At 36.5% G+C, this 19,775-nt stretch overlaps 1 protein-coding gene and 1 pseudogene across 2 annotated transcripts in view; both read right to left on the minus strand.

Moving 5' to 3' along the window:
* The window catches only part of CNTNAP5 (contactin associated protein family member 5), a 761,255-nt gene that overhangs the window by 382,845 nt on the left and 358,635 nt on the right, over positions 1 to 19,775 (minus strand). For both annotated transcript variants that reach the window (XM_063097434.1, XM_063097424.1), the window contains exon 6: positions 15,650 to 15,834. In XM_063097434.1, the coding sequence (XP_062953504.1) occupies positions 15,650 to 15,834 (185 nt within the window). The remainder of the gene's footprint in view (positions 1 to 15,649; positions 15,835 to 19,775) is intronic.
* On the minus strand, positions 14,850 to 15,567 carry LOC134387786 (transcription initiation factor TFIID subunit 13-like; annotated as a pseudogene).

A 19,775-nucleotide genomic window follows, 5' to 3' on the forward strand; every position in this document is an offset into this window, starting at 1 on the left:
TTACTAGATCATAAATCAATAGATCCTCTCTTATTAAATCACTCGTGTCCCATTTGCCATAAAATATATGTGCTCATATTTTAAGTAGTAAGTGAGTTTGACTTCTAGTTTTCTTTTGTCAAGTACTCAGGTGGAAACTATATTTGTCTGTGAGAAAAACTAAATGAGTTTTATCTTTTGCTATAAGTGTGATTCATAAACCTTGGAAAATATTCTGGAAATCAAAAAATTACCAATGAACATATTTCTACAAATATTTCATAAAGTTATTTTTTGATAATTTACAAAATCTTTTTTGTTGATTTATTGCAGTATTCAAACATTAGCCATTTTTGCTTTGCGAATTTTTTGCATGAATCAAATTTTCAATGTAAAAATAAATGCATAATTGATTATTTGCTACTCTTATTAATTTTTATAGTTTTAAATATTTAATGATAATTTCATTATTTTTATGTTGGCCCCCTTTCACAATTTCTAAATTTTTTTTAAATGTACTATTTCATTCAATCATGTTTTAGGAAAATATTGATTTCAGGACAATATTTGAAAAAAAGAAAGAGCTTTTTCAGAAGCCAAATAGTATGGAAAATACTGTATATATAAAAAAATAGTAATTTCCTATTACATTGAGGGGAACAATCTCTCCTTCTAGTCTGGGTAGAGGATTTTTGGAGAAATTTGGTGAGGAGAAGAGCAGAGTTATGTGGTAGCGTGGGACCTGCTCTCTGGTTCCCTCTGGGGTGTTGAAACCCAGCAAGGTTTGGGTGGATGTGGATAGAGTTCACCAAGTAGATCTTAAAAATCATGCAAAGGTACTTCAGCCCTAATTCTCATAGCAGTGAGGGCTGCAAGCCTATTAGAATTGTCTTAACTTAAACATGGGCCCAGAGCAATACAGCTGGAGGGGAGGCAGATTAGCAACAGCTCAGGAAAGTGGCAATATAGAAGAGACTGAGGGCTGCTTCTCAATGACCTGGCCACTCTAGGATAGTGTTACATAGGCTGCTGAAAGTCCCCAGGCCCATGAGAGCAGGAAGAAGAGTGTGGATGGACTGAGGCTCTCAGGAAATGTGGTAAGGGCTGAGAGAGTCCAAGTAACTACACCTCATGGTCTGAGGCCATGGCAGGTACCACAGACAACATTGGCAGCAGAAGCTGACATTTGATTCTCAGGCTCCAAACCATGTAGGACTACATGCTTCAAGGTGGGACAAGTGGATGACATGCCTCCCCTGATGCAAGAGAATACACAAGCCACCCAGCTAGAGATCTGCCCAAGGAAAAGAAAAGAAGTAGAAAAAGAGAAAACCTCAATATAATCCAATATTTACACAATAAAGCAGTAAGTTTTACATAGGCATTGATTAGTTATCACTCATCATCAACGTTAGATTTTTCTACCATCGGGAAACAGAGAGTGAAAAACATTGAATCCATTTAGGGAGAAGAAACAAAATTGCATTTATGCACATTTGAGTGTGAGTGTAAATTTTTAACCTGCTTTATATTTTTAGATTTTCAAGTAGTTGAGTATTTTAGGTTATAATTGTACAATTGAATTATAGATTTTGTTCTTTATCAGATAAGTTAGACTGGAAAAATTTCCTTTATATATTGATATTTTTCTTTCCTACAAAGTATTGATTTTTAAAGATATTTCACAAACACTTGTAGGCTATAATTGGTATACACCTATTAATTATACACTAATAATTATATTCCTTGGATCATTTACATTCATATTTGTATCTGATTTATCAAAACTTTGATGATAAAAATTAAAATCTCTCTCTAAACTCTGTTTATGTCTTTCAAGCTATCCATACAAAGGTCACTGCTGTGCATGACCTGGTCCAGCCAAATTATTTCAGCTGTTATTTGCAAAAATTTAGTATTGATCATTCTCAAGCTATTCTCCTGCTTACTTCAGCTAGCCTCTGATTGGCTCTCCCCGAAGTTCCCAAAATTGGCTTTTCTACTTTAACTGTGTCCATTAGTTCATTTATCTGCCAGCATAACTGGATAACTAACAGCCACTTCCTGGCTCTAGGGCCTCCATATCCTGGAATTGCTATACAGACACTCATGTCAGGGCAGTGTTAACCAATAGAGAATATATTTCAGGGTGCAGTCTGTATGAAGTGGTCCAAAGGCCTTCAGTATTGTAAAAGACAGTGCTGTAAACCCAGATTCTATTAGATCGTGTGCTCATCCATTGATTGGCAGCTTACAATTGCCGTAAACTTTTCAAACAAAATCTGCATTATCTGAGTAGTTATTTTCAGCTAACATTAATCAAAAGCTCTTTTATACATATTATTTTGTTATCAACTCTCAGAAACACTTGCAAAAGTTATTTCCAATTTTTTAGTGCAAACAATTAACTAAGTAGTTGCTGAGTGCCTACTTTCCATGAGGTATAAATGATTCAAGGCCCTGTAGTGGAATTAAGAGTAAATCACACACTGTCTCTTTCCTCTAAAAACGTAGGGCCAGTCGCGAAAGACAAATCCATCCTCCAACAGATTGGAAGGCAATGTATGATAAGAACAATACAAAGGGACAGACTGTGCTGTATAAGTAAAGAAGGAGAAGGGATTTTTTAAATAACTGGAGAAAGTAACCATTGAAATGGAGTTTAAAGAATCACAGGATTTTGAGGCATACATTTAGGAATATAGACATTACAGAAAAGTACGGGAAGAAAAGTATAGAGGGCAAAATAAGGGATCCCCTCCCCACCCTCAGGAAACAATAAAAGTAGTTTGTTTGATGAAAAGAATAGGAAACCAGAGTTTTAAGTTATAAATGAAATTAGCAAGATGAGTTGGAGACATGCGCCAAGCGCTTTGAATGATGGGCTGAAAAGAATGGGAAGTTACTGAAGGATTTTCTGCAGGAAAATAATAATCATATTTAAGAAGATATCACTGGTTGATTGAGAAGGCAAAAATTATATCCAGGAGGTTTATTTTGGCCTCAGCTGGGTGATGACAGTGGCCTAAATACACTACACACTTGTTACAGGCTAAGTATCTCCATGCCATGAGCCAGATCTCTCCAGAAGGCAGCACAGCAAATTCATTTGTTTCCTTTAAGTCCCTGTTCATATGACTTCACCTCAATGATGCCTACCCTGATTGACATATCCAAAATTGCACCTTGTTCTGCCATCCTTGAACTCCCAGCCCTTTACCTTGATCTGTTTTTGTTCTTCCCAACATTTGTCATCTTCTTACTTACTATATAATTTGCTTACTCTTCATATTTATTGCTTGTAGCTTGTTTCTTCTGATAGTCAGCATGCACCAGCAGTGTAGGAATCTTTGTTCTTTATGTTGACAAATTCCAAGTACTTAAGAGGGTGCCTAGTGCACAGTAGATGCCGAATAAACATCTGTTGAATGTTCTGGAATTATTCCCTTAAAATTTTCTCAAAGATGCAGATAATATCTTATTCATTTTTGAATATGTAATATCAAGAGGTATAATTCAAACACAACAGAATAAATACATGTTTGCTGTACTGGACAAATTAACAGCACTAGCAATTTTCTTCTGAAACTACTTTCACCTTATTGTCCTTTTTGAAAATTCAGCCTCTTTGTTTCCTTCCTTGGTTGCTTGGTCTTGGCAAATTACAAGATGTGCCTTTCATTAATCTTAGTGGTCAACAAACCCAAGTATTAGACTTCAAAGTTTCACTCACAGTCTCAGTGTCTTGGACAACATAGTTTATCTGCTCACCTGATGTATTTGCTTTTGTCACAGGTGGGTTCCAGTGGGATGAGTCCCAGAAGAAAGTCTGCTTTGATGTTAAATGCATGAGGTTCCAGAATCTGCCACTCTCTTTCCTTCGATCTTATTCTTCATCTTTTGGTCTGGCTTTTGCTTGTCTCTTTTTTCATCTTTGATGTTACTTTCATGGCAATGAGTTCATTCCTCCCTTATTGGCTTTTTCTCTGGCCCCATTTAAATGTGGAGTCTTCCTGTTTTGAGCATTCTACTTTCTATCTCACTTGAATTTCTTTTTTTTTTCTTTTTTTTTCTCTTAAGAATTACCTACTTTCTGTTTTTTATTTTTTTTATTTTTTAAAATTTTTATTTATTTATTTATTTATTTATTTATTTTTTTTAAAAATTTTATTTTGTCGATATACATTGTGGCTGATTATTGCTCCCCATCACCAAAACTTCCCTCCCTTCTCCCTCCCCCCCTCCCCCCCAACAATGTCCTTTCTGTTTGCTTGTCGTATCAACTTCAAATAATTGTGGTTGTTATATCTTCTCCCCCCCCCCGGTTTGTGTGTGTGTGTGTGTGTGTGTGTGTGTGTGTGAATTTATATATTAATTTTTAGCTCCCACCAATAAGTGAGAACATGTGGTATTTCTCTTTCTGTGCCTGACTTGTTTCACTTCATATAATTCTCTCAAGGTCCATCCATGTTGTTGCAAATGGCAGTATTTCATTCGTTTTTATAGCTGAGTAGTATTCCATTGTGTAGATGTACCACATTTTCCATATCCACTCATCTGATGATGGACATTTGGGCTGGTTCCAACTCTTGGCTATTGTAAAGAGTGCTGTGATGAACAGGTATACCTTCGACTTGATGATTTCCATTCTTCTGGGTATATTCCCTCACTTGAATTTCCGATACTTTTGAAGTTTCTCATTTGTAAACATTTGTCTCACTTTTACTCTGACAGCACATTTTGTAACGAAAGAGGTATGAAAACGGATTCAAATTGCTGTCTTCTTTTCAACCTTTAAATCTTGCACTGGCTAGGTATTTGCTGAGCCACATGGAAAGTTTTTGGTTCTTCAGGATGAGCAGCCTATCATTAGCCTCTGGAATGCTAGTCAAGAGTTGATACATTTCTGCTACTACAAATAAGTAAAGAAATCTCATCTTTCTGGTGAAATCTTTTGACTTTTAAATATTAGCCTGAATTCAAATGATTAAAAAAGAAGAAAACAGCATACAGGCTAAGTGAAATGAGAGCAGTCCAAGTCTTGCCCAGGGTCTACTATTTGACTTGATCAATGACTCAGTCTGTAATATCTTTGGGACTTCTGATCTTTATTATTTTAAGATGCTTGTAGTGCATATTATGTCCTGATTTTTTTTTTTTTGGCCCCTAATTTGGAGTTGCATATTGAGGGGCAGCAGTTGATTATGTTTTTGCCCCAAATTATCTCTTCATTATTGCTTCTATCATCTATTCTTTCACAAGTTCCCAGTGCCCCTCATTTCTGCATGAGAATTGTCCTCTCCCTCCCTCCCAGGACAGAAAGGAAATGACATTTTACCCAGATACAGCCACATACTGGATAAAAGAAAGCACTGGTCCCACTTGCTCACCCTGTTAATAGAGTGCCTGCGCTCTTTCACTCATTCACACCCCCACTTCCTGCCCAATGGCCAGGCCCACATTCCTCCTCCTACAGTCTGGCTGTGGCTTCTGGGTGAAGCCCTACAGGTGCACCCTACAGTTCATCTGGATTTGGCCTCTCCAGTTCAACCCTCAGCACCCTATTTTGACCAAGGTTTTGTTTTAGTAATAACAATAGTAGCGTTTATTACTTATTTATATATATATATTGGGTACCATGCTTAGAGCTTGCCTTCACTATCTTTTCTCTAAGCTTTGAGTTGGATACTACTATTTCCTTCACTTCACAACTGAGAAAAATGATGGCATACAGAGGTTTAGTGTGACCGAGGTCTCACAGCCACGAGGTTGAGGAGCTGGAGTTCCACATCCTTCAGTCCAGAGCCCCGTGTCTTCATCATGACACACACTGTCTCCCTCTAGCTTCTTCTATTTCTGGCTCCATTGAATAACCTTCTCAAAGAATCAGAGCCCAGGTGAAGGTGACCAACTCGTCCCTGTTTTTCTGAAACTTTCCCATTTTTAAAACTAAAAGTTGTACATCCCCAGAACCCTTCCATTCTTGCCTGAGCAACCTGGCACGCTTTGCACCATTGCCTCAGGTGAAACCAGAAAACTGGCTTGTGCTATTTTTGTGAACCTACTGCAGCCCTTGAGGTAAAGGAAAGGAGAGGTGGTGCATGATTATAGCAGCAGGAGCCATCAATATTTCCTCAACAGCACAAATCAGCACCTCCTATTTTCATTGACAGGACAACTCTATGTCCTTAATCTACTATCAGGTTTTGAACCAGAAGCTGCATTTAGACCATCTTTTTCATTGTTATGGTTGCAGTCATTGTGGCTGCTGGTCCAAATCTGATCAACTGCTAGGCCTATGGTTTAGGGTATCTTTTCACAGACTCACAGATATCAGGTGCTGACACAGCCCACTAAATCTAACATATATTTTATCATTTTTATTCTGAATGAATTTGTAATATTTTTACCTTAGGTTCTTTGGCCAGTGGGTTACACCATGTATATTTCAGTACTCAAGCAAGGATCTCAATGGAAATTCTAACTTCAGTATACCCCATTTGCCCAGGCAAAAGGGGTTACTGCTGTGGACCTGGCATTCTAAAGAACTCTGCTATGTCTATCTTCCAATAACATTATACCTGGCAAAGGATGGTGTTTGAGAGCCAAGGGGAAGTGACCATAAAAAGTGACCACCACTCTTCTAGACCGTGGCTTTCTCACACAACACCCCAGAGTTTCCTGCCTCAACAGCTTTGAAACTTCTTTGAGGATCTACGCTGCTCTCTTCCCTCATCTGCCTTCTTCAGGGGTAGCCATGGGGCAGCTTTTTGCAGCTTGGACAGAGCCTGGACATATTTGGCATGGTTGTGAAGGTATATCTGGAGAGGAGTAGAGCATATTTTATTCAATAGTTCTTTAGCTTGATTTGCAACTCTTTAAATATTTAGATTTAGAGTATGTGGGTCTCTATTTGTACTCTTGCCTCAGTCCCTATGAGTATCCCAGTGGAGCTTGGCTAACTGTATATTATTTTATTGATAACAGTAATTTAGCCCCAATTCATCCAGTCTTCAAATGTCTTATTAGCCTCTTCCACTAGAAGTAGCAGGCTAATTAAAATGTACTACATCTCCCAAAGAACAACTAAAATAAAACAAGATATGTTATCATTTGTTCCTTTAGTTTGTATTAATAAAAATGATTTTTTTGTATAATACTGGTGTTGAAATATTTCCTCGATTATATTCAACAGAATTCGTGCACTTCAATAAACATTTAAGAAGAGTCTTTATCTCCCATTTCACTGCTATAAAACTTGAGGAAATAGAAAATTAGCAAGTCCACAACTCACAACAATCTTAAATATAAAACTAGGAAGAAATGTAATGTGATTTCAAGTCTTGCATGCAGACAGAGCCCAGGATAAGCCCCTGAGTCTGTGCTCATATCTCCAGGGATTGAATCCCCTGCCTCGAAAGCCTGGTCACCAGGTGGATTTCTGGTCTAATAGCCACACAGACCTCACCTCAAATCCTGTTTCTGTTACTTGGTGGCGTGGCTACTGGAGAATAGGAATTGAGGAATTCCTAAATATCTCTTTGTCTTGGTTTTATATTTGTTATATAGAGATGATAAACTCCCTTACAGGGCTGCTTTGGGGTTAAACAAAATCACAAAATGCCACACAAAATAGGAGCACTTTTTTCTTCCATTTTTATTCCTTTCTACTTTATTTTTGCATCTATTAACTTTTTTTCTTATTTTATTCTCTTCAGTTTATTTTCCTCCATGTAGATCTTCTACTTTAAGCTTGCAAATGAATTTCCAAAGAAAAAAAAGATTGATAACAATTGTACTATCACATATTCTGGAAAACAGTTTCCCTAATGATCTGTAGTTATTTTAATCATCAAATAAATAGTTTTATTATATCTGGCCAGTCCTTTAATCATGCTTGAATTATAAGAGAAGTGTCCATTAGGTAATGCCAAGCAAAGGTAAGGGCAGCAGCAAGAGGTGACCTCCGAGTATGGGGGACCTATTAGAAACTTCTTAGGGCATAAATTGAAATCATTTATAATTCACAGAAAGAAAATTTGTTCAGCTACTCAACAGATTTATTGAGTGTGTTTTAAGTGCCAGACACAATTCTATAGAAATAGATGTAAGTAAAAAAAGAAAGTCTCAACCTTTATGATGAGCTTAAACTCTATGGCTGGGGTAGAGATGATGAGATATACAATTTTTTAAAATAAGATAATTAAATTATATATTATGAAAGTGCTTTTGAAAAAAAGCTATGAATAAAAATGAATTGGAGCATGGAATTTTAGAAGTAAATGAAAGAACTATGTTTTAAATCATGGATTCTTTCTATTGCTTAAGTTTCTTAAAATTTTTTTTGCGTACATTAACAAAATTCAAAAAGGTTAAGATTGTATATAGTATAAAACTAAGGCTTCCTTCTCCTTTTATGCCACTCTCTGAAATTCTGTCTTACCTGTTGCTTTAGTATTTTTTCAGAAATTCCTATGTCTATATGTGCTTTCAAGTTTGTATATTATTTTCTATTTTTTAAAGACAGATACTATTTACACTGCACCGCACATTGATTTTTCTTTCCATTTAACAATTTATGTTGGAGATGGCTCTGTATCAGAACATATAGGACTGCCTCATTCTTTTTAAAGAGTGCATTATACTTTCGTGTGGATTTATCAAGCACCCACATGGGAGATGAGCCCAAGCCCATCTGCCTGTGGTCCCTGTCCCAAACACTATAAATGATGACACCTAAACAAAATGGGTCAGATGACCATGACATTAGCTGTTGGGATTCCCATTGCTGAGGACTCAATTCTAGATTGCAGCAAAATGATTTTGTATGATGCAGCTCTATTCTGAGAAGAGAGGGCAGAAAAACCTATGCCTCATCAGAATCTGGGAGGTGATGAGAAACTGTCCCATGACAGCCTCCCACAGGGTTGGGAGGCGAGAGGGAGATGGCCTGGAAGCAGCTCCTCACAGGCCTCTGTCCTCTGTTGTTCCAGGAGGATTGCAGGGCATCCTTCAGAGACTCAGACCAGCTGCGGTGTGAGCCTTTGGCTGCATGGCCCATGTGTGTCTGTTCAAGGTCACTGGGTCGTTGAGACAGAGCTGCTCCCAGATGGAACCTGCCATAATTTTTAATCAATCCCTTTTGATGGATCTTGAGGTAATTCCCAATATTTTATTTTTCCTAGCATATACCCTATTGCACACTTTTGCTTATGGGTGTAAGATAAATTGCTAGAAACAGAATTGTTAGGTTGAAGAGCACTTGTTTCCAACTGTGAATGATATTACCCTTTCTTTGATATTATATTAATTACAGTGCCAACAACAATGTTTGGAATAGTTCTGGTTCCTTCATATCCTTGGCAACATGGTATATTAAAATGTGTTGGTCTTCTAAATTTAAAAATCTAAATTTAAAATATCATTGCAGCAGGAATTGGCATTCCTTGTTTTTTATGAGTGAAGTTCAGCATCTTTTCATATATATGAAAGCCATTTGTATTTTTTATATATTTATGTTCTTTACCCATTTTTCCCTTGGATTACCTGTTCTTAAGCTCATTTGTAGAAACTTTATATTTATTAATAAAATTAAGATATATTTGGAAGTACATTTCCAAGTTATTATTTAAAGGATGACATCATTATATATTTATTTTTTGCCAAATCTCATGTGGTTTAAAAAAATTTACATAGACAAAAATTTTCATATATTTTATTTTCATGTTCCTGGAATTTATGTCATACTTATAAAGACTTCCAACAGTCTTAGATTATAAAAATATGATCTCATTTCTTTTAAAACTTCTACAAACTTTACTTATAAAGATGTATGAAGACATACTTATTTTTAAATGTTTACAGATTTTAGTTTAATCTAGTTGGGGTTTTTATTTTGCTTTTTCTTTAACGAAGAATTTTTATTAAAATATGTTTTGTATTTTGTAAAATGCCTTTCCCTATCTAAGAAGTGATAACATATAAATCATATATTTTTTAAAACATGTTTTCAACAATCTGGGTGCTTATAAAATGGCTATGTAAAGCAGAGTCACTGAAAACTCTTGATAAGGAAAGACTTCTTCGATTACAAGGATGTCAGAGAAGGACTAAGGTCCTAAAAATATCACTTTTCTAAAACCCTTCTGCTCCAGGCTGGAAATAAAGTGAGCTGCTGCAGTCTTTCTGACAGCCTTTGGAGAAGTCACATGGGTTAAGTGATGTGAACAGGGAAGACATGCCAGTGAGAAGTAAAGGATCTGCATCCTTTCTCCTCCTTATTTTTTTGACAGGAGAGTCTACGAGCCCTTGTCTGTGTTTTCCTTCTGGGCTAGAAGAGAAGCAGACAACTACATGCACCTTAGTGTAGCAAATTTCATCTTAGTTTCCTCATAGAACGTCATCATGTTGCCTAATGGATATCCTTGAGGTAGTTTAAGATGAGAAATGAATGATATCACATTTTCTTACCAAATATTAGCACATTATGATAAAATTTGAAAAGTCAGATAGGTCTGCATCTTATAATTAGCTCTGATATAAAATTCAATAGGGTATAGCTCTAGAGCAATAGTACATGCTCTAATAATGGGTCATTGGAAACTAAGGAGGTGAACCCAGTTCTCCTTCTAGTTGGTGGTAGCCAGATCTCCTATGTTCATATATGGGCCTATGGCAGAAAGCAAATCAATAACCTAGATCCTGATCAATATATGACATTGTGATAAAATAGACCTTAGATTTAAATATCTTGTTTAGCTCTATTCCTTCCAACAGGGAGGTTAATTTTGCTTCTTTGTAAGTGAAGTTAGAAGTTTTCATTCCCCAGTTTTATACAACTGGTCAGTGGTAAAGTGGTAGTTAGAACACAGTTCTCTTGCCTGCAATGCTCTTTTCTCTCCACATAGCCTTTGAGGTGAATCTTCAAAGGCTGGAAACTTCTCCTGACACATAACTCTTGTTTTCCACTATAGCCAACATCTAACACCAGTGTTAAGTCAATCTGTCTTCTTTTATGATTATTGGAATAAGCTGGCTGCATAATCTGGAAAAGGCTTGACTTCCCTGAAGCAGAGATTGCTCCAGAGAAACATTTCAAGGTGTTTCTTTTCTAGGGAACACTTTTTATAAGGCACCAAGACATTTGTGCATGCCCTGAAGAAATCGGTGCCAACTTCATAAAGTGAGTGACATCACTGCATTTCATTTCTCTAAATGCTGACATTCACTTTAATGTCATTCAGCTGTGATCTCATAGGGAGTCCGTACACAAGAGACCATAGGAAGGCAGACATAGTTTTGCAAATAAATGTTAAATCAGGCAACAGGGTGCATTTTAGAATGAAATCCTAGGACATTAGAAGGAAAGTATTTGGGGAAATGGTGAGACTTAAAATTGATTTTATGGGTTTTTGTTGTTGTCTTCAAGTTCATAAAGGATATCTCTTTGCTTTGAGGCAACTCCAATATTGTGCATGCTCTTCGTTTTTTCAATCAATTAAACAAGTTGACAAAGAAGGGCAATTGATATTCACAGATTTCCAGTTTTCAACAACTCAGAAAAATCTCCCTGTTATCTTGAATTTTGAGTCAAAGAAAGACAACTTATTTTTAGAAGTTTTTGAAGTTAATGAATGGCCTATCTTATCCACAGTATACTAAACTAAGGTTAGGATCAAAAGAAGAGATCTTTCTTACAGCACATAAGAGTGATTTTTTAAAAAAGGAGGCTTCTAATTTTTCAATTATTCATCTCCACCTCCACTCTGCTATTATCTATCTCACTGGTGATTGAAACTGTCTCCTAAGAGGGTTTCTTATTTCTGTCCAGCAACCCCTTCCCTCTACCCACCTACTAGTCCAAGCTACACATAACCTTCAGGGTGACGGCTCTAAATCAGTGGTGCTCAGTCCTCAGGGAGCCTCAGAATCAAACTTCTAAGAGCACATTGCTGAGACCATCTCCCAGAGTTACTAATTCGGTAGGTCTGGGTGGGGCTTGAGTATTTTCATTTTTAACAAGTTTCCATGGGACACTAATCATATATTTAGAATTATTGAACCATACATTTAGAATTACTAGTCTAAAACATAAACTCACTCATGTTACTCTCCTGCAAAAAATCCTTTAGTGGCTCCTCATCTCTCGTAATTTTGGTTCTTCAGCATGGCTCACATGCCCCTCCATCTCCATCACCTGGTCCTGGCCTAATTCCTGTGTTTGATCTCTATTTCGTGTCTCAAGTGGTGTGTTGATAAAGGTTTAAAAACTAGGTATCCAGGGTGGGACACAGGCACAGACATATGTATGTGTGTATGTGTGCATGTGTGTATATACAAGCGTAAGATTATTTTACTGATATAAGCAATGTGTAGCATGCAATTCACAAAAAATAATAAAATGTACAAAATCTTTATTGAAAATGTCATATAACCACTTGCTTCTTATAGAATGCTTTTGCTGATTTTTTTCTGAACTCTTTTATCTGTAGTCACGTACAGTATGTCTCATATTCTTATTTTATTCCTTTATTTCTTTTACAAACCTTTAAATATGTTAAAATTAGTATTATCCCACAAGCCACAGAAACACAGGCTACAAGCCAGACATGTAGTTTGCTGACCTGTGGTACAGACAATGCACAAAACAATAAATCAAACCCTGATTTGCATTGTTTGTCAAAATCTATGGTGTGAATACTTCCACTATGGTGGATTTCAGGTTACAAAGGGATATCACTGAACATGGAATTGGGAAGAGAAGTGCTGTAGCAGTCCTATATAGAGTATTTTTACCACACAGATAGAATATACATGATAAACCTCAAGAGCTCATATACCAGATAGGTGATAGATAGATAGCCAGATAGATGTAACACAGTAAAATAATTAAGACTCAGTAAGTTTATTATCTTTTAGAAATACTTTATTTAATTGCAAGTTTACATAACTTAATTTTTAGTAATGACTATGTTTACCAGCCAGCTGATAAGATTCCTAAAAGTCTAACATTTAGTCCTCATGAATCGATAAAAGCTGACTCCAACACACCACTCCTGGCCTATTGTTTTAAACTCCCAAAATGCTGGACTGTTTGATAGTTCATGAAGTTTGCCTTGGAATGCCCTTCTGATCTTCTGCACCAACTGGCCTTATTCTTCTTTCAAAACATACCAGCATCACCTGCTGGAAACTTTCTTCCATTTTTCTAGGTTGAGCCAAGTGTCCTTTCTTTTATGTAAATACATGATTATATATAGCTTATATGTAATTAAAATATATATTATATGAATATAAGATTGTATATAATAATAACATATAAATTATATAAGTATATTATTATATAAACATGTAATATCTATATTCTCAGCCCTAAGTGCTTAGGGCTTCTCTTCTCTGCAGCACTCACCTCCTTGTTCTGCAGTGGCTTATCTCAGCTATCAGACTGTAAGCTTCTCCATCTCAGGAGCTCTGCCTCAGTCAAACTGTATATTTATTGCCCAGCACAAAACCTGGTGTAGAGTAGGGGCATAATATGTACTTCATGAACTGAACCACTAGCAAAGATGGTTAATGCTTGCCTGCCAGTTTGCAGAGCTTTGTGCAACCTTCTGTGTACTGCAGAGGTGGTTCATTTCTCTGTGCCTCTGCTACAAGAGAGCAGAAGAAAAACAGCTCTCACTCGTATTAGTCAAAAGTCTGAGTCAGAATGATAGCTAAAGAATAGTGACTATAGTACAGGTTTTAAATTCCTATAGATTTTTTTTTCTGTTTTTCTTATTTTATTCCTTGTATAAAAATGTTAAGAAAGTAAAATTTTTCCAAATACTGATTTATAGATAATGTTTGCAAGCGGCACACAAAAAAGTTCAGTTTCACAGAGAGTAATGTTCTATGATGTCTTTAAATGTACTTTTAATCCTTATTTTAAGCTAAGTGCAATTATAATTTAAAACAATAAGCTAAATACCCACAAAACCTGTATATCCTGAACTACAAAAGTGGTTTCCATAGCCACATATGGCATTAGTCAAGTACACATTTCCACAATGAACAAGTATTTACAAATAAATAATAAAATACTACTCCAAATGCTTATCTTGGCATCAGCCTTTTAAGCAATGCCATTCCTGCTACTGAAACATTTATTTTTAGAAGCTTTAATCTGATCTGGGGAAGAATTCTTTTAAAAATTAACAAATTGTACATTAAAAGCCTCCAAAGGTTTTAAATCAAAAAAGCCTTCCTACACAAAACCATTCATATGAAACTTTTAGATTCTCAAAAAAAAAAAAGTCACTTCTTTACCTGAAGAATATTAAAACAATTTACCTAAGATAGATAGATATTCTTACAAAAAACTGTATTTTCTTATATTATCATCCCCTTAAAAGAAACAAAAACCAGTTCACTATCTTTAATAACCTCTCAGACTATTGTCTAAAAACTTCAGAATGCATGAAGCACGTTTCTCAGCTATCATAAAGTCAGAGATGTCATTTGTATTTCACATATTAAACAGCTACATCATTGCTTACAATGGCACATATATACCTAACACATAAATGCTACTTCATCCTTTAGATGGTAAAAAGTCAGAAGGAACTGCATGGTTCGCAAGGTACGTTAACTTATTGAAACCCAATAAGTAACTCAATTGGGTCATTGAAACCCAATAAGTAACTCAATTATGGTCATATAAAGGCAGGCAATTAAACGCTCAAATATCACTCTAAAATTGAAAACATGAAAATAAAGGCTGAAAACTTTCATTTATATGCCTAAATATCAGAACCTTATTGTAGAAAATATACAGCTATTATATATGGTTTCTCCAGAAGATAATGAAATTTCATTTAGTACAATAGGGGTCAAGATCCATAGTTTGCTTCATCAAATGCTATTCTAGCTTGTTTCAATTGTTTATTCATAGTAAGCAAGTCTTTTACACTAGCGAACTTCCTCGGGTCCTTTTGAATCAAAAAGATGTCATCTTCAACTTTTCCTTGATCTTGTCTTCCTATTGCCATTGCCTTGTGAGTCATCTCAGTCATGAACTCTATGACAAGGTCTTCAGAAATATCCACTGATTCAGTATAAGGATTCTGAGCATCGTCAAACCCATACATCATACATCGTACTTCTTTAGAAAAAGGTTTCTATCTTTTACCTGTCCACCTTCTGCATCTCACCCAATTTCTTCATTTTCTTCCCCAAGGTAGGGTCTTCTTCCTTATCTGCCAGCCCACCAGCCCACCAACTTACTGTGCCCCCCTGGCTTGTTAAATTCCCACAGATGTTGTTTATAATCTCTCTATTCTTCCAACACCCTGGATAATTAAAGTCGTTTTCTGTTTTTAAAAAGAATGACTGTGTGTAACCGAGAGACTGTACAAAGACAAAGGCAGGAAACGGGGAAAAATCTAAAAGGAGACTTGCTGATTTGACACAGTTAGCTGACACCTTCTGGGCTACTTCATTGCTGCCAAGGCATTTCCTGATGCTCACTGCTCAGATTCTGTCTCTGGACTCCTCCCCTTGCAGACTGTCTGGCACAGGTGGAGGGGAAGATTCCTCAGTGTCCCCCATATTCTCTCCATTGCTCCATTTACTGATTTTCTTACTGCTCTTGAGCAATGGGTCAGGGGATTTTCAGGGAGAGTCTACTCACCTCATAGTCAATGTCTAAGGCATCCGCCTCGCCCTTGGTCCGGATGTGCTGTGTGTGCTTGTCCACGGTGAAGTTCACCTGCTTGCCCACCCGCTCGATGAGGACCGAGTGCCAGTGCTGGTCGTCCAGGAGACTGCCCAGGGTTGCCAAGGGGGGACTGCTGCTGAGCCGAGCTTTGCTGTCATCTGTGAAGGGGGAGAAAAGTAGGATAGCATCTGTGCCCAAGGGCAGCCTTAAATGTGTGTTTTCCAAGGAAGTCCTGCTGTCTCTATCCTAAAGGTAAGGAGTGATTGTCTCTGCAGGTGCAGAACTGTGCTGGGCTTGTTCAGGAATATTAGGCTTTGCCCACAGATTTCAGGACCCATTTGAGTTCAACTGATGCACACATACTCTTCCAGACATGAAATGGCATGTTTTCAAGAACTGAACAAGTAAAAATAATAAAAGGAACTACATCCAAATGGCCAAATGAACAAGATTGAAAATAGGGGGTTTCACTTTTAGAAATAATGCACACTTGAATTTGAACAGCTGTTGAGTGGGGAAAGCACATCATGAGCTGTGCTTTGGAGGAAGGTTAAAGTTGGGATAAGCAAAGACAGTGGGTATGTTGAGTTAAGTCAGTGTGTGAAGGCAAAGGAGGAAAGAATCATTCTAGCTGCCTTTGTTGAGTACATGCTGTATGAATGGCACTTACGTAGGAAGGTTACAACTTACACTTTTAATCCTCTAAGGGAAAATTATTATCTACATTTTGCAAATAAGCAACCTGAAGTTTGGTGACATTAAGCATACATACGTGCTACCGTACCCACCAGCAGCCAAAAAAAAAAAAAAAAAAAAAAGAAAAGAAAGAAAGAAAAAGTGCAGCTGGAATTTTATTTTGAACCCTGGTCTCCAGGTATGCTTGATCCTTTTACTCTGACCACAACTACTGCTCATGACACAGGTCTTATGTGTTGAGGATTCAGCCCAGGTTGAGGTTGGAAGACTCCCCTGAGAGAATGTGAGATTCAGGTGACAGGTACATTTTTAAGTCCTCTTCTTTTCCCATCTTCTAATTGACACATTTCTCTGGCTGTATCCTTCCACCAAAAGATTACAGTGTTTTTTTGTTTGTTTGTTTGTTTGTTTCCATTGCAGAATTTGCCTCAGCAAAATGTCAATTAAACAACTAATTATTACTTATATATAAAATTTTTAATTTGGGGAATGTTTTGTTTATAAAGTCCCCTTAATAACTGCAAGCTAAATGTCTCTCTCCTCTCTCCCAGGCTGTGTTTTTTCCCAGCACAACCACAAGACCCTGTTCAACAGCATGACCTGTAGAGGCAGGTACTGCCATGTCCCTTGGGGGCTACTCACTCTCACCTCCGTTATGGCTCTAAACCACTATTTTCTTCACAGAATAACACTTTATTGCTTCATATAAAGGCGAGGTGGGGGCATCAAACTTGTTATAAGTGTAAAACGAGAGCTGGTGAATTAATAGGTGAGTTTATTTCTTTGGTTTATTAATTGTTTTTTGTTCCACAGCTTTTGAGTTCCCACCATTTATTGGGTTATGCTAATGAGTTAATAAATATTTTTCTTTTTTTTTCTCTCTCCCTCTCTACTTCTCTCACTCCTTTCCTTCCTTCTCTCTCTCCTTCCTTCCTTCCTTCTTTAAAAATTTATTGCGATCTATTTGTGCTGGTTGTAATGACAGATGATGTATAAAGGGTATACAGAGTTACAAGGTATTCTGCCCTCTCTGAAGGTCTCAGCATGGAGATAATAAATATACTGATAAAAGTGTGCCAGTGGTATGAGGAGACAGCATCAGGGCAGAGTGCCCTGTGAAGGTCGTGTAGGGAGCTGTGAAGACCTCCTTCTACAGCAGCCACAGGCTGACTGTGACCAGAAGGAGGAGCTTGGCTACACGGTCAGGAGAAGCCCGCCCCAGGGCTCACAGGTGGGCAGAACGTGGAGAGGGATTCCAGCATCACAGTGCCAGGAGCTCGCGGGCATGGCTCCCACTGTCCAGGACTTTTTGCGCCAGGTCATACAGCTTATATTTTATCTTTAAGGGAGCCATTGACGAATGAGTAAATTAGAGATTACCAATTCAGATTAACATATAAGAGAGGTTATTTTGGCAGCTGTATGAGAAATTGATTAGAAGGCAAGACTGGCAGTAAGGTTGGCAGGAATCCAGATGGAGCGTCCAGGAGCTTAAGTAGACAGAACACCGGAAGGGTGGGGGTGCAGGTAATGATAAGGTGTTAACATGAGGTCGCCTGTCGCTTAAAAAGACAGAACAAAGAAAACCAAAGTTTGCCTATCTGATAGCTAAAAAATTCTATTTCAGAGTAACGTTAATATGAATTTCTCGTATGTGAATGAAGTTGAATTTTTTTTTTTTTCATTTTTATTTCCTTTGCTTTGGACTCGCTTCTCCTATCTCTTGCCTATTTTTTTCTGTTCACTTTATTAATTTATATTTAGCCCATTGTCTGTAATATAAATTTTGGCAATATCTTTTTGCTATTCTTCATTTGTTTCTTGATGTCGCTTTTCTGTTTTTGTTTGTTTACCACTCACATACTTTTGTGTTGAAAAAAATCCAACCATTTTTTAATTTATTTTATGGCTTTTGGATTTGTGTGACAGTTTAAAAATTTTACTCTTTCTGAGATAATTGAGGAATTTTCCCAAGTTTTTCTTACTTCATTTCATTTGGAATTTATTCTGTTGTATGGTGTGAAGCACAGTTCTAACTTATTTATATTTTTAGATGACTACCAAATTTTCCTCAAGTTGGCTAATTTTAAATCCCTGAGTAATGTTGTTTTTTTTTTTTTTTTGGAAGGAAATAGTGTGTATATCTTATGAATGTACGGAGAAACAATTCATGAGGTGGATTGTACATTGATTAGGCCGAGGTTCTCTCACAGATTGAGATCTTTAAATCTGGAGACTTCAAGTAGTAAATTTGCAAATTGGTTGTTTCCGACATATCTTCTTTGTATCCACTGACACATCATCAGTGTAGGAGGCAGAGCCAGAATCTGTAACTCCAGCCTTACTCTCCTCAAGGTATAAAGTCAGCCCTTCCTCCCCCCATGTCTTAACCTTGGCTCAGAAAGTTTGTTAACTGTCATTTTATCCAACAATTCTGCTCCTCATAATTTTAAGACTTTAGGGGAATAAAAATGTACATGTTCCTAAATAGATAGTGACTACTTTGCACCTACTTCATTTAATGAAACTATGAGCATTAATTAACACACATGATTTTATGCAAAATAGTTCATGAAGTTTTTATGAATACTTAAAACAATTTGTTGACCTTTCCTCAAAAGTGGATTAGCATTGTTCCTTGTTTATGTTCATTTACTGAGCCAGTATTTTTATTGTCTGAAGATAATAAAAATTGAATCCTACTAATCTTCTGGAAAAACATATGTCAATACGCGTTGAGAAACTTAAAAATTTGTTCATAATTTTTTACTTAGTAATTCACTTTCTTAAAATCTATTCCAAGAAAACAAACTGAAATGTGCTGAAAAAATTTTTAATGGCTAGTGATTTAAAAATTAGAAATAATGTCCAATAATTCGGAAGGAGGGGGAAAAAAACACCTGAGTACACTTAGGTAGAATCACCAGATGGAACATTATATAGCCATTGAAATAGTATTTATGAAATACTTATATCATTTCAAGTGTATATTCAGTAGTGACTGCCCTTTCTAATAAAATAAAACTTATTATTTAATAAATAGTATGTCTAATAATTGATACCTTACTGATTTAAAATATATAAAATTAAAATAGAAAAGTATAAATATAGACTAAGCACCACTATGTGAAAAGGCACAGACAAGCACTATATGCAGATACAATTCAGGAATGCGTTTACCACAATATTTTTTTTTATATTCTAGAATAAGCAACATTTTTTTTATAAAGATAAAAATAAGTGAAGTTAATTAAAAACATAATCCTCATCCTGCATAGCTGAAATATGGTTGAAAGCCATGTGTGTAAATTATTTCCTCAATTACAAGTTACCTTTTAGTTAACCAGAAAGGGGCAGACATGAATGAATTTTATCTTCCCTCTGCAATAGTTATTCTGTGCTA

This window comes from Cynocephalus volans, chromosome 1, assembly GCF_027409185.1.
Source record: "Cynocephalus volans isolate mCynVol1 chromosome 1, mCynVol1.pri, whole genome shotgun sequence".
Lineage (NCBI taxonomy): Eukaryota > Metazoa > Chordata > Mammalia > Dermoptera > Cynocephalidae > Cynocephalus > Cynocephalus volans.